This window comes from Carcharodon carcharias, chromosome 7, assembly GCF_017639515.1.
Source record: "Carcharodon carcharias isolate sCarCar2 chromosome 7, sCarCar2.pri, whole genome shotgun sequence".
In the NCBI taxonomy this organism is placed as follows: domain Eukaryota; kingdom Metazoa; phylum Chordata; class Chondrichthyes; order Lamniformes; family Lamnidae; genus Carcharodon; species Carcharodon carcharias.
Genome location: NC_054473.1, coordinates 29,474,338 through 29,497,475, shown reverse-complemented (window position 1 = coordinate 29,497,475; position 23,138 = coordinate 29,474,338). Strand labels below are relative to the sequence as shown.

The 23,138-nt window shown below is 43.7% G+C and overlaps 1 protein-coding gene across 4 annotated transcripts in view; it reads right to left on the bottom strand.

The window, feature by feature from the left end:
• The window catches only part of atg7 (ATG7 autophagy related 7 homolog (S. cerevisiae)), a 136,650-nt gene extending 124,071 nt beyond the window's left edge, over window positions 1-12,579 (bottom strand). For all 4 annotated transcript variants that reach the window (XR_005943560.1, XM_041191926.1, XM_041191925.1 and 1 more), the window contains exons 1-5: window positions 12,374-12,579; window positions 12,162-12,216; window positions 8,716-8,833; window positions 7,725-7,802; window positions 4,459-4,575 (exon numbers count right to left, since the gene is read on the bottom strand). Coding sequence is in view for 3 of the 4 variants with exons in the window: in XM_041191926.1 (XP_041047860.1) it covers window positions 4,459-4,575; window positions 7,725-7,802; window positions 8,716-8,833; window positions 12,162-12,216; window positions 12,374-12,527 (522 nt within the window). In the remaining variant the exon portion in view is untranslated. The remainder of the gene's footprint in view (window positions 1-4,458; window positions 4,576-7,724; window positions 7,803-8,715; window positions 8,834-12,161; window positions 12,217-12,373) is intronic.
• Window positions 12,580-23,138: the final 10,559 nt, after the last annotated feature.

Sequence of the window (23,138 nt, the reverse complement as noted above, 5' to 3'; positions counted from 1 at the left end):
GATTGAGTCGGTTAGGATTATATTCGCTGGAGCTCAGAAGAATGAGGGGGGAATCTCATAGAAACCTATAAAATTTTAACAGGACTAGACAGGGTAGATGCAGGAAGGATGTTCCCGACGGTGGGGGAGTCCAGAACCAGGGGTCACAGTCTGAGGATGTGGGGTAGACCATTTAGGACTGAGATGAGGAGAAATTTCTTCACCCAGAGAGTGATGAGCCTGTGGAATTTGCTACCACAGCAAGTAGTTGAGGCCAAAACATTGTATGTTTAAAGAAGGAATTAGATATAGCTCTTGGAGCGAAAGGGATCAAAGGATATGGGGAAAAAGCAGGAGCAGGCAATTGAGTTGGATGATCAGCCATGATCATAATGAATGGTGGAGCAGGCTCGAAGGACCGAATGGCCTACTGCTCCTATTTTTTAAGTTTCTATGCAAACAACACCACTGCCAAACTCTCCTCTAAGTCATACGCCATAGTAACTTGAGGACATATCGCCATTCCTTCATCGTTGCTGGATCAAATTCCTGGAATTTCCAGCTTAACAGCACTATGGGAATAACTATGCCACATGGGCTAAGGCAGTTCAAGGCGGCGGTTCACTAGCATCTTTTCTGGAGCAATTACGGATGGACAACAAATGCTGGTCTTGCCAGTGACATCTATTCCAAGAATGAATAATAAAAATTTTCAGTTTACAAAAGACAAATAGAAGATTGCAAGCCAATTATATGACCATTATTTTGGCACTAATAGTAAAACCCACTTCAAAACATAGTTCCATGAATGGAGGGTAAAAAAGCAGACATGCTGCTCACCAAGTTTATCTAGTGAGTAACCAAGCCAAACAATTCACACAGGGATCGATATCAAATCTGTGCAGAGTGAGTCGATTACACTCTCGGTTTCTGGCCTGAAATATGCTGGGTGAGTACAGGATTGAGCCCATACCCCTGCCTCTCAAGGTTCCCTCCAGCTTCCACCGACCACATGCCCAGCCTCCATGCCCCTATTAGTGTCTTCTTCCTCTGCGCTCAGTCTCTCCCTTTCCCCCACCTCCTTCCTAATTCTCCACTGCTTTCATCACCTCCCCGCCCTTTCTCTCATCCTCCTCTCACTCTCTCCCAACTTCCTCACTCTCTCCCTTCTACCCCACCCCACTATTTTGCCCTCTTCCTGCCTTACTTCCTTGCCCTCTCCCTTCCCCAACACCCGCTTCCTCACTCTCTCCTTCTATCTGACTTCTTTGCCATCTTCCTCCTCCTCTACCTCCACTTCCTCACCCTTCTCCCCCACCTCAGTCTCTCCCCCACTCATCCCCTGCTCTTGGTCTGTCCCCCTACCTTCCTTGCCCTTGGTTCCCCGCCACATTCTTCACTACCACCCTTTCCCCCACTTTTGTTCTCCACCACCCACCCCAACCAAAATCTCCTTCAGTCTCCACCCCCCAACCCTCACCAACATCTCCCTTCCCTACCCTTGGTCTCATCCATTCCAGCCCCTCCCCACTCTTGGTTCTACCTCCTCCCCCAGCCCTGTCCTCCTGTCCTCTTCATGTGTGGTCTTCTGATTCCTAGAACTTGACACACACGAGCTGCTGGCATGAGATCACATGCAAAAATACTCAAATACAGGGGACCCAACCTTTACAAGGTAACTGGATTAACAAGTAAGGATCCAAAACTTGAGGAAAGAACACAAAGCTGGCAAGGATCTTTCTGTAGAAAGCACATCAGTAAAAGGTGATTATTTTTCTCCATAACATATTTGATTCACAGAACAGGTTTATAAACTACTAAATTGGGATCCACCCTCTGTACTCATCACCACAAGCTCACCGCTCTGAAGAAGTGAAAGAAAGAAGTTATATTAGTAAATATTAAAGTTGCCTTAACTTAACAAGAGTTTTGAATAATATGTTCAAAACGTGCATCTCTTTTCTGCAACCAATCCTAATGAAAATAGTCTACAGTTTTAAGGCCGGATGTTATGAAAAGGAGGTTAACGTTTCGAGTCAACGTGACCCTTTCTTCAGAGCTAGAGGGAAGTAGAAATATGAACTGTTTAAAGGGGTGGAGCAGGTGAAGCTGGAAAGAAGGCCAGTGATAGGTGGAGACTAAGGAGGGATTGACAAAGATGTCATGGATGAAAAGACAAAGGTAGTGTTAATAGTAGTGGTAAGTGCTGAAGGAGGTGCATACTGACCTCTACCTCACAGAGGCTGAGTGCAAACTCTCAGACACTTCTTTCTATCTCCCCTTGGGCATGGCCCCACCACCAAACATCAAGCCATTGTTTCCAGGACTGTCACTGAGCTCATTGCCTTGGAGATCTTCCATCCACAGATTCCAACCTCAGTCTTCCAACCATGGACAGCCCACTTCGACCTCCTTCCCAAAATCCACAAACAGGACTGTCCCGGTAGACCCATCGTGTCAACCTCTCCTGCCCTACAGAACTCATTTCTTCCTATCTTGACTCCATTCTCTCTCCCTTGTCCAGTCTCTTCCCACTTACACCCGTGATTCCTCTGATGCCCTAGGTCATATCAACAATTTCCAGCTCCTCAGCCCTAACCGCCTCCTCTTCACCATGGATGTCCAATCCCTCTACACCTCCATCCCCCACCAGGATGGTCTGAGGGGTCTCCGCTTCTTCCTTGAACAGAGGCCCGAACAATCACCATCCACCACCCATCTCCTCCATTTGGCTGAACTTGTTCTCTCACTGAACAATTTATCCTTAAACTTGTCTCACTTCCTCCAAATAAGAGGCGTGGCTATGAGTACCCGCATGGGTCCCAGTTATGCCTGTCTCTTGATGGGGTATGTGGAACATTCTCTGTTCCAGTGCTACTCAGGCCCCCTCCCACAACTCTTTCTCCGGTACATCAATGATTGAGTCGGTGCCGCTTCGTGATCTTGTTAGGACCTGGAAAAAATGAACAATTTCACTTCCAATTTCCACCCTACTATCACCTTTACATGGTTCATCTCCGACATTTCCCTTCCCTTCCTTGACTTCTCTGTCTCCATTTCTGGTGAAATACTGTCCGCCAATATTCATTACAAGCCCAACGACTCCCACAGCTACCTCGACTACAGCTTCTCACACCCTGCTTCCTGTAAGGACTCCATCCTATTCTCTCGGTTCCTTTGTCTCCATTGCCTCTGTTCCGAAGATGCCACTTTCCAAAACGACGCTTCTGACATGTCTTCCTTCTTCTTTAACCGTGGTTTCCCACCCACTGTGGTTGACAGGGCCCTCAACTGTGTCTGACCCGCCTCCTGTGCCTCTGCTCTCACATCTTCCTCTCCCTCCCAGAGCCATAATGATTCCCACTTGCCCTCACTTTTCGCCCCACCAGTCTCTGCATTCAAAGAATCATCCTCTGCCATTTCTGCCAACTCCAGCATCATACCCCCACCAAACACATCTTCACTTGCATCTCCTTCAATTTGGTCTACTGCGTTCGCTGCTCCCAATGTGGTCTCCTCTATATTGGGGAGACCAAACGCAGACCGTGAGACCGAATTGCGGAACACCTTTGGTCTGTCCGCAAGCATGACCCAGACCTCCTTGTTGCTTGCCATTTCAACATCCCATCCTGCTCTCATGCCCACATGTCCATCCTTGGCCTGCTGCAACATTCCAGTGAAGCCCAACGCAAGCCGGAGGAACAGCACCACATCTTCCGATTAGGCACTTTACAGCCTTCCGAACTTAACATTGAGTTCAACAACTTCAGACTATAAGCACTCTCCTCTATCTTCACACCTTTTTTAATCCTCCCTGCCTTTTTTAAGATTTATATTTATTTTTTGTTTTTTATCCATTTTTAAAATTTTTATTCATTGTTTTATCCCCTTTTTCCATCCTTTTTCCACAACCATTACTCCCTCCCACCAACCTACCCCCAAAAGAGCCATCTGTTACTTGTTCCATGTTGTTCTTTCAGAGTGCTTACCCTTGTTCTACTATTAAACATTATGCTTTCTTACTTTTATGCCACTATCAGCACCTCCTTTATCCCTTATCACTAACATTAACACTCCCTTTGTCTTTTCATCTCATCAATCTCTCCTTAGCCCCCACCTATTGCTGGCCTTCTATCCAGCTTCACCTGCTCCATCACCACCCTCCCCTTAAACAGTATAAATCTCATCACATTACTACTTTTCTTTAGCTCTGAAGAAGGGTCATACAGACTTGAAACGTTAACTCTGTTTCTCTCTCCACAGATGCTGTCAGACCTGCTGAGATTTACCAGCTTTTTCTGTTCTTATTTCAGATTTCCAGCATCCACAGTATTTTGCTTTTATCTTACTTATTAAAAGGGAATGGATGGACTCAAAATATGGTTTTGGTGTATTACTTTGGGGGCAGAAACATTATCAAAATCCTGAAAGTATTTTATAAGAGCAAGGATCCACACTGTGGCTTCCATTCTTTAATACCTGACATGTGGAGAATTTTTCTGCCAAGCTGACTGGTTGCTGAACTATGGGTATCCCTTCAGTGAAGCACAATGCTGGAAAAGCAAACCAGTAGTAGAAATGATATTTCTTTAAATCCTGCAAAATAAAGTTTCAATGAAACAAATTAGCTCTCAAGAATAACATTTTTAAAAATAAACACTAATTAAATATAAATGCAAAACGTTTTCCAATTTCACAGAACATTTACACATCCATTCAACATAAGTAGAGCTGGGTATTTTGTTCATGGTATGTGGAGTAAAATGAAAGGCAAACTATTCAACTGTGGATGGCATCAGAAAAGAGCCATATCTTGTCATCACCCGACATCCTCACGTATATACTTCCAGCAAAATCACTAGAAACAGTTTGCTTTCTTAACAGCGGGTGTTGAAACCTAAAATAAAAACAGAAAATGCTGGGAAAGCTCAGCATCTCTGGCAGCACCTGAGAGAGAGAAACAGAGTTAACATTTCGAGTCCATATGACTCTTCTTCAGAGCCTGTATGACTCGCCTTCAGGTGTTGAAATCTATTTTCGAGCTCCTATCATAACCTTAGTGGAGATCAGCTAACAGCGGGATAGGCCAGGTAGGAATCAAACCTTGGATGTTCCTGGTTTACATGGGCTCAGTGTCTCACATCCATATTTTTTCCCCAAAACAAAAGGAAATTCTTCTTTCAAACCACATTTGTGTAAATATTTAGTCAAACTTCACCTAACACAGCACGCAATTCTGGAGTTTGGTGTAAGGGATGAAACAAGTCAACTCAATTCTGTAAACAATGCTCATATTTTTCTGCTGGAAAGAAAATGGATGGGCAGAGACCATGACTGTGGCAAATGTTATTTTCACAGAATCTCAACAGTCTTGTTTATAATGAAGTTGACAGGGTGGTGCAGACACCACTCTCACATATGCAAACCAATCACATGATAGGGAATTGTCAAGGACAGTAAAGGGAGAGTACCACAAGTCAAAAGCTTAGCTAAAGTGTTGGATGTTTTGAAAATGAGTTCTTCTATTTATGGAATTTTTCAATATTGCTACGGGAGCATTAGCTTCTAGTATAAATTGTTATTTTTTGAGAAGACATTATTCATCTATTTGTTTAGGACTAACTTAAACCATCAAGATGCTAGCTTTTGCTAATACTTGTAACAGAAACAGGACACATCTTTTTTAAAGGCAATTAACTATCTGAGGCACAGGAGAAGCTTTACAGCTGGCATTTTACTCCACAACATAAACGTTCATTTTTCCTCAAGTGATTTTAGTTAAACCTTCATCCCTTGTTAATCCATGTTATAAGCATATATTATTCCCATATCACCTAAACAGCTAGATTTAAGTAATTCAGGGATTACTGCCATTCCAACCACGTACAGGATAAAAATAATTCCAAAAATGTCGGCAACAAATTTCCATGAAAAAATAATGCTCCTGAGTTTAATACACTTAATTTATGCTCAGATTCAAATCTGAGCTACGGAAGTGGAAAAATATTTGAGGAAGAATTCAAGGGTGCCAGACAAGGGAGGAGCACAGGAGGCCGAGGGCAGGTTGATGTGCACTGTGCACTGCATGCGTAAAGGTCTGAAAAATAAATACTGCAAGAGAAGGCCCTGCCGAACAAAGCCAAGTCCAGGTAAGAAGCAAAATTTAAATCCCAGGCCCCTGAGCAAGGGTGGACTTCCTGGGAGAACCTGACTGAATAGCATTCCAACAAGGCATGGTCAACTTTACATGTAAGTTTAAATTTTTTTTTAAAAGTAAATAATTTATATTTTACTTGTTGGAACTATGTTAATAACTGATGAACAACACGGTGAAAGAAATCGAAAAAAATGTTGATTAGCTGCTGGTTCTAAATAAGGTAGCTTTGAAAAAGCTTTGAACAATTTGATTGCTTGGTTTCATGCAAGTTTCTAGTTTGTAATGTTAATTTTCCTACCTGTCTAGTGGAAATTGGATATTTGAACAAATCAGCACAGTTAGCCAAATAGTTCATGGTTATTTAAGCCAATTATTAAAATTTGACAAAGAGCCTATGATGCTCCAAGCACAATGTTTGAAATTTTAAATCTTTCAAAATCTATCCACTTGCAGAATTGAAAGCAGGTCCAATGGGTGTGACATCAAATAAATTCAATTCTTTTAATTACATAGTTAGGGAGATCTACCAAGTAGATATTCTTGCTTTCATCTTGACCACAGGTAACAGACTTGCCTCTGATTAGAGGGTGGGGATCAAGTTCACTCTGAGATTTGAGTACAATTAAGGCCAATGTTGCACTGCAGTGCTATAAGAATGTTACACATCAGAGAGGCTGTCCTTCAGATAAAGAGAGATCCTGACTGCTCCAATGGTTCATGTAGACATTAGAGAGCCCATGACATTATCTGAAGAATATCAGGCACCATCGCTGAAATAAACAGACACTTCAAGTGCCAGTTTGGGTCAGCACTCTTGCCTCTGAGGTACAAGGTCATGGGTTCAAACCCAACTCCTAAGATTTTTGCAAATAATGTGGATTTACATTTCAGCATGATACCAAGGGGGTACTTTATTGTTCAAGCTGCTCTTTCAAGTGAGACATTAAAGTGTGATCCTGTCAGCCTGTACAGGTGGATGTAAGAAATCCCAAGCCACTATTTGAAGAACAGGGTTTAAGCCAACATTTTTCTCTCAATCAAAAACTCCAAAAGCAGACATATTGGTCACTCAATGTTTATGGGACCTTAGCCGTTGTGTTTGCCTACATGACAATAGTGGCTATACGTCAAAAGTAATTAACTGGCTGTGAAGCAGTGTGTGATTCGTTGAGAGCACGAAAGGCATTACAGAAATGCTTGCTACTTATATCTAACAGTGTCTACGTAAACATTCCTTCTTCAACCAATACCTCGGAAAACAAATGAACTGATCATGTATCTCATTGCTAAAGAGACCTTCAACATTTACCTAAAAAAGTCACTGCACGTCAAAATAATAAAGGGGATGTGAATCGGTCTGAGACCGGAGAAGCTACTAAATAAGTGCTCCTCTATTAAATTACAACAATATTTGTAACATTATTTAAAGAACACTGATCCTCTGAAGTATGAACGATAGGAATTAATGGATCACTTATTATAACTGAATGGATTTAAAATTTATTTAATTCATCATTTCTGATAATCTCATTTACAGAAAACTATGAAAATATAATAGCTCTATATTTGGTTTAAAAAAAATACTTACTGCAAAAGTCAGCAAAAGAAAAGTGTTCAACAAAGAAGGATCCTCAATTGCTCTGCCGGATCTTATAGTGTCCCAAATCTACAGGAGAGGTAATTAGATTTGACTTGAAACAGAACAAATGGGAGTTTAAAAACTATTCTTAAATCCTTCAAAGGTGATCAAGAATGGAGTTTAAACTGGATCAGCTACAGCATTCGCACACACAGACACATGCTTGATTAGCCAAATGGGCTGTTTCTAAGTTATAACATGTTATAACTTATTATGAGTGAACATACATCACAGCTATTGTATCCAGTTTCAAATATACACACGCAGAAGAACAGGACATTGCAATAAGTTGTGCCTGCTCATTTTTTAGTTACTGTGTTCAATAATCGAGGAACTAGCTTAGAGATAATTAGAGAATTATCTCTATTTCTACAGTTACTCTGTGGCAGTATACACAGCTATTATAAAAGAACCACTTTAAACAAATGCTAACTCTGATCATAACAGATTCAATGGTGGAATTAAAGAACTGAATTTATTGACTCTAGTGAATTCACAGGGGACTGAATTTGTGCAAAATGTTGAGTTAACTTAGCTCCCAATTAACTCAAATTATGTCTAATGTAAATTCGGCAAATCTGAGTTCATAATAGCCTATCAGACCACATTTAGAACATGCAAGATATCAATATCTGCCCTCTATATAATCTAAGTGTGGGTAAAACAATCACAATCATCACTTCTTGTGATCCAGATCAGGCTCCTCACCACATGAATTAAGTGGAAAACATTTATGTAGATCAGCTAATCCAAACCAATGTATGGAAAGGGGGTTAATGGTGCACTGAGGACACATCTTGCAGCCACTCTCCTCAAACAACACAGTAGTAAACAAACCATGTTTTTAAACACTGACATATGCCCCTTAACTTTATACATCTTACAAACCCAAACACCTAGTTCCCTCTGTGAATAAAGAATGCACCCTTTTGCCACTCACCTCCTTTCCCAGTTGTTCCAGCAAAGCCTTCTTATCAGTGGATTTAAATGACTGTAATGTATTGGTATTATACAGAGTGCCGAAAGCAGGGCAACACCGAGGTGGGGTCACAGCATTCCTAAGTGAACATGTAGAATAAATTCCTTTGAGCAGTACAATAGAAAGGAGAATATTGAGAACACTTTAGTAGTTCCAGGTGTAAGCTATTTAGTCTGGATTCAACTTTTGAAAATTACTTTCATGGATGTGGACATTGCTGACCAGCATTTGTTGCCCATCCCTAACTGCCTTTGAACTAAATGGCTTGCTTGGCCATTTCAGAAGGCAGTTAAGAGTCACCCACATTACTATGGGTCTGGAGTCACTTGTAGGCCAGACCAGATAAAGACGGCAGATGTCATTCACTAAAAGGCATTGGTGAGCTAGGTGGCTTTATACAAAAATCAATGATAGTTGTCACGGTCACCCTTACTGAAACTAGTTTTATATTCCAGATTTATTAATTGATGTCCCCTGAGCCTGGGCCTCTGAATTACTAATTCAGTGACATTGCCACCACATTACCATCTCAAAGTGTCTTTTGATTGAAAGACTAAAGAAACCCATAAGACCATTGAGCAAATTTAACTATACCCTGATGACTGGCATATTAACAATAAAATGAAGTTGACTGGCATATTAGCAATAAAATGAAGTTTATGACTCTGCTGGTAGATTTTGCTTTTCTGAGAATGATCTTTTGCTAGCTGACAAGTACCATTAGTGTCACAAGTCTAATGAATACACCAAATTTGACTGTATGCAGTCATACTGTCAGAACAAATAGGCAAGTTGACAATAGGTTTTAAGATCAGTACACTCAATTGTGTTTTCTTTAATACAGAAGAGCAGGCCTCCTGATGGTTAACCTTACCCAGTGAGTAACTGAGGCGTATGGACCTGGATGGTCTCAGATTCCACTCCTGATGTGAGCTGGGCTGGCAGCAGAACCACAAGATCCCTATCATAGGGAGGGGAACCCTGGCCAAGGAGCATATCAGACACAGCTGTGATGTCTGCCCTCACCAAAATAGTCTAAAGGCACTCGTAGTCAAGGCTCACAATAAAATGAAGCTGGCCAAAGTATTAGAGGGCATCCAAAAATGTATCCGACAAGGGTTTCACATCTTTAAAAGAGCTGACAGAACAGTTTGTGGTTCCTGCCACATATATATAAGTGGCTAGGACCTCAGTTGAAGTTTCCTTCAGTTTGAGCACATTGATTCAACAGGGCTGCTCCATTATACATTACATTTCATTGAAACAGCAGGGACTTCAAAGCAAAACAAAAACCCTCAAAATTAGCAGAACCACATGAATTGCAATTCAAAGTAGCCAGTATTAACAAGGGAAACAATGAATTGAGAGCTAAAAAAGATTGATTTAATGTGAAAATTAAGTTCCTGAATTAATAATCAATTGGTAGAAATCAACTAAGTTATACGATCAGTTAAGCACACAAAATAATCATTTAAATTTTAATTTAAGTTGCACTGACACTTGTATAAAAATGGACAGATTTATACCCTTTTTATATTTTGGTTCCATTTCCAATGGAAGTGTCTGCTTCTTTTGTGCTGCTTCCACCCTGTTTTTATTGTAGGGTGGTATAAAAAATGAGCACATGCAGATTTTTTCCAAATCACATGCACAATGGCATATGTCGAAATGGTCTGGTCAAGGGCCTTCAGCAACAACATTCAGACCAGCAATGCTAAAAAAAAGCACAGATAATCAGCCAGGTTAGCCCATCTACAGCTAGACCCAAAAAGATGAATCTGACTCAAGTGCTGTTAAAAATTGCAGTTACCAGTTTGGGTTAGAGTTTGCATGTAAAACCCATACCAGAGGAGTTTGCTGCTTCTCATGGGAATAGTGTCATTAATACTGCAGACTTGCTGCCTATGTTACTGACCTCATCAGCAGCCATCCCATGGTATAATGGTGCCATTGAAGTACACTCTACATGTAACAATATACCTGTTTTCAATTTCCACATAATGCCTAGACTGAAGAGAAACATAGGAAAACCTAGTCGTTCAAACATGATCCTCAATGCAAAAGAAAACTGTTTCAACCACCACACGTATAATCCCTTTGACACCCAGTTATCCATGTGCATTTCAGTTTAGAACTTGCCAAAATATAAGAAGAAACATTATGAAGTCTATCCATAAATCTTCAGCAGGAGCATTCGAAAATATGTCTGTCGATCTCAAAGTTGTGAAGCACAAGGATCTCTTTGATCAATGAATAAGGAATACTGCTAGGTCCCATGAATACCATGAAGGTGATTTATTTTGTAGTTTTACATTTACCATATCAAGGAATAAATGGTTGAAAAGCAGTGGATGGGTGACATTCTAATTGGGCTGAACTGCACAGCTGCCAATGTAATAAAGGCTTAGTAAAGTTTTGGCATCGGGGTCCAGTTATAGTGATATCTATAGTTAACAAAATAACATACTTCACAGGATAGATCAAAAGTCTTTGATCACATGATCAAAAACATATGTATCAATATTATCCACTTATGTTGATCATCTCGCCACAAATTGTGACTTCAATAACTTATTAAAATTAAAACTTTTCAGTGGTTCACCTTAATTAACATATTTGTGGAATTATTGTGCATTTCACAAGATTGAGTTATTCAATCATAGTCATAAAGGGACATTAACCATGGCATTTTGTTACTTTGTGGATGAGGTAGTTGGAAATTTCTTTGTATTTGTAGATGGTTATGCAACTATCTTTGTAACAAAGGCTATTCCTGGAATTTAATGCACTGAATTAGGAATCACTGGAGAACATAATTTTACTTCTAACACATGAAAAAAGCAAAAGAATTCCCAATTTACTTCAGCCTATTTTAAACAAAGCCTGCATTTATGATACTTCAAAGTAGCAATAATCCGTTTGCAAAGATGTAGTTTTTGGTTTTATTCAGGGAATACCTACACGGGGGCTGAAGATGATTTATTTATTCTGTACAGTTTTACATTTACCACATCAAGGAATGTCAAAGGGAATGTGCCATTTACAGTGACATTTTAATGCAAATTAATTATTTGTTTACAAATAATAAGGAAAGGGGTTGCTATACAAGTTTGTTGGCAGCAGCAATATCCTGTTAAAAGCACTTAAGCTATTACAGTCAATGCCAATTCAATGTAGGTGAAGAATATGTACTGACACTGCTACAGCTCTTTACCAAGGTTCTCATGGTTCACAGGTCTTCAGATAACAGCACTGGAAACAATTAAAACTGACATCTACTGGGACTCAGTTTAAAATTGATGACAACTAAGGAGCACCACGGTGATCGAAGGGTATGAAAAGCGTTTAAACATCCTTTGAATGCTGGCAAAATAATTTACTGATGATCCCACAGTACAATTACTCACACATCAAATGCACTGAACTCCAAAGTTAGTCGAGTTGGCAGTCCAGCAGGATCACCTTTCGAATAAGGAAAAACAGTTTATTTATTTTTATTTTGCTGCATGTTGTATTAAAGTAAGTTTTTAGTATAAAGCCAGTAATAATGCATAAGCGGGGGGGGGGGGGGGGTGAATGATCTTTGCAAATTAAACCCATGACTCTCCCGTGATAGTACCGTTATAGTAAGAGCCCCTTATGTTCCGGGGACTCTCGTCCAGTCTGTAATCATTCAGCTTCTTCTGGGTGAGCTCGTGCCAGAAGCCTGCATCCAAAGCGCTGCTGAAGGGAGCAAACTGCAGCGCTAGCCTCGCCAAAACAGCGCTCTCCATCCCGGCCACTTCCGCATTGAGCCGATGGCCGCCGGGCGCGCACACAGTGCGTCAGCCAACCCTCGTCCCGGCGCAGCCAGAGGACGTCACCGGGATCGTCCCCGCCCCTTTTTCTCTGATCCTGAGGGGAGAGCAGTTGTGGAGCAGACAAGACTGAAGAAGCTTTACATTTATATAACATCTTTCCACAGCTTCGTGGGACTCTATAGGAAAGCAAAAGAACAAAAAAAATCCTTTCCTATACTGAGTACAGAAACCGTTGCTCTGTAGCGATAAAAACAAGAGCCATCCTGCGCCGGCCTCTTACAACACACAACTTATATCTATACATGTTGTAAAGATGGCTGAGTTGTGTTATTGTTGATAGAGTTGATCTGCAGACACTTCTTGGATGGAAGCATTAAGTTTATTTACAATATACTCAGCAGCAACTACAAGTGTATTTTCAGCTCCAACTCTATCTCTACACTGACTGCTGAGGTAGCCCGCCCCACTCTCCTACTGGTTACTACAGATCATGTGATCTTCCTTAACAAGCATTATTCTTAAACATACGATACACACTAAACAAAACCATAATTACTACATTCCTCCCCCTTGAACTCGGCTATACATATATTTACAAGTACATATTTTTCAAGGTAACAATATTTATACTCGGTAAGCAATTTACAAGTTCAGTTTTTAAGGTATTTTCCTAGTACATGTGGAACGTCGCAGCTTTACAACTTCAGATTCTTTGTCAGGAACCTCCTTTTCCGGAGTTGCCTGAGCATCAGGTGCTATGGTGGGCACTTGCAGTTCTGTATCCTCAACTTTTACAGGAACATCAGACATGTCTGCCCTGGGTTGAGTATCCTCAACAGGAAACCCAGGCCTGGTCATGATCACCGGTGGGACCAAATCTTGGTGATTTATCTCTCTCTTCCTTAAATGTTTCACATGTCTATGGATGCTCTGGCCTTCCACCTCCACATGGTAAGATAGAGTCCAGTCACCACACTTATTTCACCCGGTAACCACTTTGGTCCTTCCCTGAAAGTTTTGATGTATACCAGCTCGCCCACGATAAATTTCCTCTCACGACTATGCCAGTCGTGTCTAGTTTTCTGGCTTCCCTGACTCCTTTCCACCTTCCCCTCTAAATTTGGCATTATTAAGCTTTCTCAGTTAGCTTTCTCATGCCTGCCTTGAATGTTTGAACTGCCTTTTCAGCCAGTCTGTTTGAGGAAGGGTGGTACGGTGCAGTTTTTACATGAGTGATAGCGTTGAGGCTGATAAACCAAAGAACTCCGCACTCGTAAATGCCTTGCCGTTATTGGAAACGACTACTTCTGGTAGTCCGTGAATGGCAAAACTTTGACATAGGGCGGAATTTTCCCAAATTTGCACTAAGTGTGGTAGAGGACGTTTTACCTGCCGGCCACGATGGCAGGCTTTCATGCCATATCGTCCTAAACCTACCTCATATTTGATGCACTTCCTGGAAACACGCCATTTCCATGGCGGGCAGGCACTCATTCGCCTGCTCGCCATCAGCATCATGCTGGGTGCCATGTTTAAATTCCAGCCACAAGTACAGCACTTATTGCTTCCAGCTCATCACTGCTGCACGGAAGACATGGCCAACAAAGGAAAAAAGACTCCAGCCCCCTGCTTCAATGACGGGTCCGTCGAGTGACTGCTGGATGCCATGGAGGCCCATCGGGATGACCTATACCCCCGCCCTGACCACAGGATGGGCAGCAACCTGACCAATACAGCTTGGAAGGTGGTGGCAGCGGTGGTCAGTGCCAACGTCCTTCAGAAGAGGACAGGCACCCAGTGCCGCAAAAGGATGAATGATCTCCTCAGATCTACCAAGGTAAGTTGCTCTTCTCATCACTCTCAACTCACACACACACAAACCCACCACACATCCACAGGGATCTCACTCACTGCCAGTTCAAGGGACATCACAATTCACTCTCACACGCATCATCATTGCCCTCATCCCGTGCTGTCCATGGGACCACTCACCACCCACACATACCAGGCATACTAATCATTTGGCCTGGCAGGCATCTTGTTTACTCTTTCTCCATGTCTATCCATGCAGGACAAGCTGGCACACAACAAGAGAAAGAGCTCGCAGACCGTTGGTGGAATGCTCGAAATCAAGGTCCTTACATGCTTTGAAAACAGAGCCATCCAGCTGGCTGGCCATGATCTGGACTGGCCCTGTGCTGATGGTGAGGTCGGCGCTGTTCTACCAAGTGAGGATCCATCAGACAACCATGCCGTGAGTGATGTGTCCTTTTGCACAGGCCACTGCCATGCACTAATTATCTCTCCTTGCTATCGCAGGCAAATCTGCCAAACAACCGAAAGAGTCCATGACCCAGGGCCTCCAATCAAGCCCCAGAGAAACCTCTGGAGAGGAATCTGAAGACACCCTCCCTGAAATCCCGTCACAGCACTCACCCACACCCTCCACCAGCACAGAGACACACACCATGGTGGGACCTAGCTTTAGAGTAGCCCTAGGATCACAATCTGGTGAGCATATCGCTCTGTCTGATCCACAGCAGGAGGAGGCAGGGATTTCCCAGGTGTCTGGCACTCGGAGGACTGCTGGAGGCCAGAACATTGCTAAGTCTGAATCAGATGACGAGCCTCTGGACCCGGTCATGTCACAGTTGCTGGAGCTGCAAAGGCAAGCTCGGGAACATCAGGAAGGTATGTCCACTGCACTCTTCAGGTTGCAAGGCACGATGGAGGAGTCCATCCGTCTTCAGGCTGAGGTGATAGCGCCGGCATTGCAACGCACTGAGGCCAATACTGGCAGGATGGTGGCTGCCATGGAGATCTTGGTCCAGGATGTCACTCCTGCACTGCTGCGTGGGCATAACTCCATTGCTGATGCCATAGTTGGCCTCCAACAGTGTGTACGTGAGAGGGGTGCTGGGCAGCTCGATCTCACTCTACCTATCCCGGCTCTTCAAGGAGTCAGCCTGGCTCCCGGACACCCAAAGGGAGGAAGATCAGCAGATGCACACTCCAGCCCATCCATCCAGGTGACTCCAAGGGTGTCCATCCCATCAGGCTCCCCTCTTCCTGTGACTTCAGCAGCACCAGCTCTACAGGTCAGAGAGGGTGCTACTGCCACACAGAAGGACCCCGAAAGCAGGCCAGGGATCTCCAAGTCTCGTCCTTCCAGAGGACTCTCACCAAGGTCATTACAGACAGGGCATTGCAGTCAGCAGGCTGCCTCCACCTCTGCTGTGGATGTCTGGGGAGCAACAAGACATAGCGGCAGGGTTAAGGAGAATTAGTTGCACAGCCTGGGCATGGGTGTTAATCACTTGTACAGACTGTTCACTATTGTCAATAAACTCCCAAGAATGTCACCCTGCCTGTGGCTCCTTGTTCTGATGAGCAGTGTTCATGTCACTTAGATGTGAAAGCTTTTTGCACAAGATAAAGGCAAGTGTCTCAGTCCAGGGCCTCTTCCCTGTGCTTTGTGCAGCCTTCAGGCCAAAGTGACAGTCCGGCCTCACAGTCCCTTGGAAGATTACTGATGCCTGCACTTCGGCGGTGCTGGTCATTGCTACCAGAATGTAGTGGGCAGGCGTAAACAGAATTCTCTCATTCTCTTGATGTGCTCTCAGCACCTTTAAGGAGGGGCTGTCCCTATCTCTTCAGCACCTGTGACCAGTGAAGCTGTGCTCCAGCTCATGAAAGGCTCAGGTGCTGAAGGCAGACAAAGTATCAGAACTTCTAAAGTATCATGGCTGTGTCTCTATGATATGACCCTGATCATGGTGCGCAAGCGAGCTGTCCTCGGCCAGACAGGAGTCAGGCATTCTCAGAGGCTTTGTGAAGATCTATGGAGTGCCCTCACTGCATGTCGTCATCATCCTCCTGGAATCGAGCGACAGTTAGGGCCTCCCCTGCATCTCCATGACAGGAGCATTCTCACAGAAGGTATTGGTTTTGCCATAAGCCAGAATGGAGTCAAATGTTCACAACTGCAATGTGAGGATCTATGGGGTTACCTCACTGCATGTCGTCATCATCCTCCACAAATCTGGCAGCTATGAGAGCTTCCCAAGTGTGCCTGCCTCATCCAGCCAGTGTGAAGGCCTCATCCCCAACATTGTGACCTCCAAAGATCCCCTCATCCTCATCCCCCTCAGTGTCTTCCTCATTGGAGGAGACGTGCGTCATGCACACTCCCTGGAAACTGTGCGCACATCTGCAGGATGCGTTTCTGGTGGTTGCACACCAGCTGCACGTTCAGTGAGTGGAATCCCTTGTGATTGATGAAGTCCACTGAGTGTAGCATTGGAGATCTGAGCACCACGTGAGTGCAGTCAATTGCACCCTGCACCTGAAGGAATCCGGAGATCAGGACAAATCCAATGGCCCTGGCATCCTGGCTATCCTGGTCCCGGGCAAAATGCACAAAGTTGTGTGCCTTGGAGAAAATGGCCTCATGGATGCACTTGTGGGTATCAGCTTGTGATATCCCACAGAGGTCACCTGTGGAGCCCTGAAAGGAGCCACTGGCATAGAAATTGATCGCCACGGTCACTTTCACAGCCACTGGCAGTGGATGCCCTCCATGTCCCCGTTGCACCAAGTCCTGCAGCAAGTGGCAGATATGAATGACCAGGTCTCTAGACATGCGCAGTTGTTGGCAACACTGGTTCTTAGTCATCTGCAGGAATGGCAGACGGTGTCTATAGATCCTGGGTGTCACTAGGCACCGAACAGCCACGGTTTGCTGTCGCTCCTGGGCAGCGTGTGCGGGAGCCCCTGCTGCCCCTTCTTCATGTGGTTCCTGCTTCTGCCTTTGCCCGGGCATGAGCCTCAGTCGCTCTTCCCTCCATCTTCTCTGCTCTCTGCAGGCCATCAGGCATACAGATAGGTCACAATGGACAGTTATTCTGCTTATACCTTTAACTTGAATGTCTTTACCCGTATATTTTTTGAGTTTGGCAGTTGTTTCTCCTAAACTTAATTGATGTTCACTTATTATTCAGATATCTGAAGGTATGTTCCCCAATGACTGTAGTGGAAACTGCCATGTCCACTTCCATTCTAACAGGTTTGCCATTAACTTTCACTGTGTCAAATATTGGCTCTGTCTTCCCAATTTTCAGATTAAACAATAAGTAAATGTCTGAGTTTGTTGTTTCAGGCTCTTCTACACTGTAGACTTCATTGGGCTTCTTCTTTTGTTTACATGCCTGCCTGGATCTTTCTTTGCATTGTCTCATTATATATCCATTTCTTTGACAATAATAGCATTCAATTTTTTTTAAATGCCAATCGTTAAAAGACTGCTTGTTTTCCTCCTATATTAAAATATTCTTCGATGTCGCTGCTAAGTTATTTTCCTTTATTCTCCAGCTAAGGGGGCTGTTTTCCGCTTCTCGGCAGTCTTGCATTTTCGCACCCTTTTCAGCTGGGGTTTCCTGTCCAATGTGAAGGACAGCGCCGTTTTGCGCACCCTGTATTTTTGAATCTCTTACTGCGCTTTCCATAGCCAGTGCTATCCATAGACTTCTTGAAATCTAGATTCACTTTGGACAATAATCTTTCCAGAATAGTATCTTCTTTCACACCACACACTAAACAATCTCTGAACATGTCGTTTAGAGTCGTGCTAAACTCACAATGTTCCATTAACAGCTTCAAATTTTCCACAAAGCATACAATTATCTCACCCGGGCCTCTATTTCTTGAATTAAACCTGAACTTCTGCATTCATGATTGAGGGCTTTGGTTGAAAATGATCCTTCACGAAGTCCACCAATTCAAAGAAATTCTTCGAATCTGGGGCTCTGGATGCTGTCAAACTTTGAATCAGACTGTAGGTTTTGCTCCCAGAAATATTCGAGAGGATTGCTCACCTCTTCTCTTCCCCCGTAATCTCATTCGCTTGAAAAAATAATGTGGGGCGTTCTATGTAATGAGACCCATCGTCTGTGGCTGGTTGAAAAGGATCAATTCTCCCAAATTGTGGCATTTTGAGAGGGGATTACTTCTTCAATTATAACAGAGCTTGCTATTTACAACCACTGGGCGAATTAATGTGCCGATTTCTTTCTAACTTGATTTCTTTTATTCAATCCTGTTTTATCCTTGTCTCCAGTTTGTTGTAAGGGTGGCTGAGTTGCCACTATTGTTGGCAGAGTTGATCTGCGGATAGTCCTTGGTTGGAAACATTGGACAGAATTTTGCCCTCATTGGGCAGGCTCGGTAGGGAAGCCCTCATTGAGCAGTTGGGAAGTCAACCACCGCCCACAATCAGGGCCCGAATGTATTTTCACGCTGGCAGGCCAATTAAGTCCCCTCATGTTACTCTGATCAGGGACAAGTTAGAAATTAATTTGAATTTTTTTTTTAAATCACTGAATGAAACCTCATCTCACCTGTAGATGAGATTTTTTTGCAAAAAACATCCAAAGGCTGCTTGGCCTTTTAGCCTGCCTGCCAACTATCAGGTTGGATGGGCAGCAAAACATTTAATTAAATTGGTACTTTAATGGCCTTAATAGGCCTGTTAATTGTTGGCAGGCGAGCTGCTGACTCCTGAGCACACCCGCCAACCGAAATATTGCGCAAGTGCATGATGACGTTAGGATGCTCGCCTAACATCATTGCGCATCATTTTATGCTCATTTGGGTTGGGCGCGCGCCTGCCCGACAAGCCAAAAATTCTGGTCATTAAGTTTATTTACAATATACTCAGCAGCAACTACACGTGTGCTTTCAACTCCAACTCCATCTCTACTCTGGCTGCTGAGGTACCTCACACTACTCTCCTATTGGTTACTACAGATCATGTGATCTTCCTTAACAAGTATTATTCTTAAAGGTACATTACACACTTAACAAAACCATAATTACTGCAATATAGCGCCTTTATTTAACCAAACACCCCAAGGCACTTCACAGGAGCATTATGAAACAAAGTATGACACCAAGCCACATGAGGCGGTGTTAGGTCAGATAACCCGCTTGCAAAGATATATGTTTTAATGGCCTGTAAGCTCGAATCTCCAGTGTGTCTTAACCGGAGGGTACCCCAAAGATGTGCTGGAGATCCCCCACCCCAAAAGTCCCCAGGTAAGGATTGTCTTGGAAGTTCAGACTTCCTTGGGCAATTACCCTGCAATGGGAATCATCAGAATGTACAATATAAATCGCAAAGAGTAATAGTTACCTACAAAAAGTTAGGAGAATTAAAACCAGTTCTAACTTCTGGGTAACCATTGTACTGGTAGCTCCCTCCAACCCTCCCCAATGGGACTCCCACTACCCCTCAACCCCCGTGACTACCTCCCACCCCACCATTAACCCCCACTGACCACCCCCTGATCACTTGACCCCACCCCCCACTGACCACCATCCACTCACCACACGACCCCACTAACCACCATCTGACCACCCCCTCCCAACCACCCAACCACCTCCCCCCCACACCCACCAAACCTACCCACTTACCTTAGAAACTTACCTTCTCTCCGGGTTCTCAAAAAGGCTGGATCATTAAACTTACCCGCTTTACAGCAGCTAGTGCTGTAAAAAAGGAGACATGACTTCCTTATGTCCGACTCTCCTGCCTCAGCACAAGGCCTCGGGAACCTGCTGCACTACATTGTTCTCGTCGAACCTCAGTCAGAAGGTCGGGCAAGTAAAGAGCAGCTTCATTTCCAGCTAAGTAAGTATGAGCAGAGTGGCACTCCGACTCCGATTGCCACTCCACGGAAGTTACTGGCCAATAAGTTATAGGAGGAAAGCGAGGTAGAGAGGCGGAGAAGTGTAGGGAGGGACTTCCAGAGCTTGGCGCCCAGGCGATTGAAGGCACAGCCAACAATGGTGGAGCAATTATGATTGGGAGCACACACGAGGTCAGAATTGGAGGAGCACAGTTATCACTGAGGGTTGTAGGTTGGAGGAGATTATAGAGATAGGGAGGGTCAAGGACATGGAGGGGTTTGAAAACAAGGATGGCCGAAAGACAAATGGGCAGTTAATGTGGTTTGGTGTGAAGGAGGAGTGTTAACGAGCTACCTGCTTTTAAAATAGCGCCTAAAATAAAAGCAAAATACTGTGGATGCTGGAAATCTGAAATAAGTACAGGAAGTGCTGAAAAAACTCAGCAGGGCCTAGCAGCATCTGTAGAGATAAAAGCAGAGTTAATGTCTCGAGTCCAATATGACTCTTCTTCAGAAGTTCTCTGGATCAAACTATCTTAGTTTGATCTTTACATATTATTTTCACCATCATATCATGTTGGAAAACTCCAAACTTTCAAACTGACATATGCACGTTTTCGATAGTCTAGAACTGATCAACAAACACTGGAAACATTTTCTTTGCTGACAATGTGCTCATGCCATATTAGTCTTTTCTTCTGTTCTTATTTATTGCAAATTGCTAAATGTATTATTCAGGTAAATATTTTGCATAATATTTGGTTTTTAAAATATGCGTGTATTTCGGTTGATAATTTGTTTTAGCAACAATAATTTGCATTTTAATAAGTCACAAGGCACAAGACTAGCATTTATATAGCATCTTTCACAAGATCAGAATATGCCACAGTGTTTACAGCCAATTAAGTACTTTTGAAGTGTAGTCACTGTTGTAATGTAGGAAACGCAGCAACCAATTTGTACGCAGCGAGGTCCTTTAAATAGCATTGCGATAATAACCAGATAATCTGTTTTAGAGCTGCTGGTTGAGAGTTAAATATTGGCTGGGACAAGTGTTGATGAATAATTACTTATCAGGTTACTCTAAAGCAAGTGAAGTGTTTCTGACATCAAGTGATTAGAGGTATTTGTGTTGAGCCAAATTCTGTGTAACACCACAAGTCTACATGAAGTTCTACATTTAAAGATTATGGGTAGAATTCCTCCCCCCCGCCACCGTTGGGGAGGCTGTGCTGGGGCGGGCGTGGGCGGGTGCAGACCCGATCAACGCCCCTGATCGGGTCCACACCGCCATTCTACATGGGTGGGCCAATTAAGGCCCACCCAGCGTGATGCATAACCAGAAGCGCTGTGCGCTCCCTGTGCGGGTGGGGTTCCCGAAGTCGGGAGTGCACTCTTTCGTTCATGCGTGCAAAAGAGCGCAGAAATCTCTCTGAAGCACAGAGGAGCCTCAGGGAGATTAGTTTTAAGTTTTAACAGTTCAATAAAGTGTTGAAAAAATTTTTATGACATGTCCCCTCATGTGAAACTGTCACATGAGTTGGGACGTGCATTAATTTCAATAAAAATTTTTGAGAAAATTTAAAATCATTCATGAAACCTCGTCCTGACCTTGGATGAGGTTCCATGAAAAATGCAAAGGCCGTCTGGGCTCTTCACCTGCCCGCCAACATTAAGGTTGGACAGGCAGCTCCATTAATTATTTTAATTGTTAGTTAAATGGCCTTTGACAGAGTCGGCTGCGCGCCCATTGAACTGAAAATCTGAATGACATGCGGTGATGTTGGGACGCATGCCCAATGTCACCCTGTGTCACTTTATACCTCAGTGAGCAGGCCCCACCCCGGCTCGCCGAGCCAAAGATTCTCCCTTATGTCACCTTTCAATTTTTTGACCAGGGGCAGAATTTTGCCGTCAGCAAGCAGGGATCGGGGCCCGCTCGCCGTTGCCTGAAATGACGCGGGATGATGTCTGGTGGAACCCTTGACGTCACCCCGCCCCATTTAAATTTTCAGGAAGGCGGGGATGCAGCAAAATCAGCTGTGGGCCCGCTGACCTGTCAATGGCCAATTGAGGCCATTGACAGGAACATTTAAACAATTAAAGGACCTGCCCGTCCAACCTTAAGGCTGGCGGCAAATAGAGAAAACATGAAACCTCATCCACCGGCAGGATGAGGTTTCATGTAGGGTTTTAAAAATTTTAATAAAGTTTTTATGTAAATTATGAACACGTCCCATCTCATGTGACATTGTCACATGAGGGGGACATGTTAGGGAATTTTCTTTTTCTATTTTTAATATTTTTCAACGTGGAAGCGATCTCCCTGAGGCTGCACCCCCCACCCGCACAGCACAGCGCTTCCTGACGGACGTCACACTGGGCGGGCCTTAATTGGCCCACCCACGTAAAATGGCGACAAGGCCTGCTTCTCCGGTGGGGATTGGCTCCCCGCCCGCCGGTGATTGGGTCGGGCCCGCCCGCCTGACGGGCAGAAAATTCTGTCCCAGGTGTTCTAAATTAATCTGGTGTTTTCTAATTCACCCAAAGTGGGTTTCAGAATATGCAAGTTTTACTATCTGAAAATTTGCTCTAATCTTTCTCTTCTTGAAACCAATAATAGGTGCAAAAGTAAAACACTGCAGTTGCTGGAAATCTGAAGTGCAAACAGAAAATGCTGGAATTAAAAAGCTGGTCAGATAGCATCTGTAGAGAGTGGAACAAAGTTAATGGGTGGAATTTTACTGTGGGTTTCAGGACCCTGATATCGGGACAAGATGGAAACCCCGAGACCGTACTTGCCGCCAGTGGGACCGGCTCAGCGCTTTTACCGGAGGCAGCCTCCCAATTGGCTGCCTCCACCCTCTGGGCCCATCGTCCAATTAAGGTTGGCAGATAG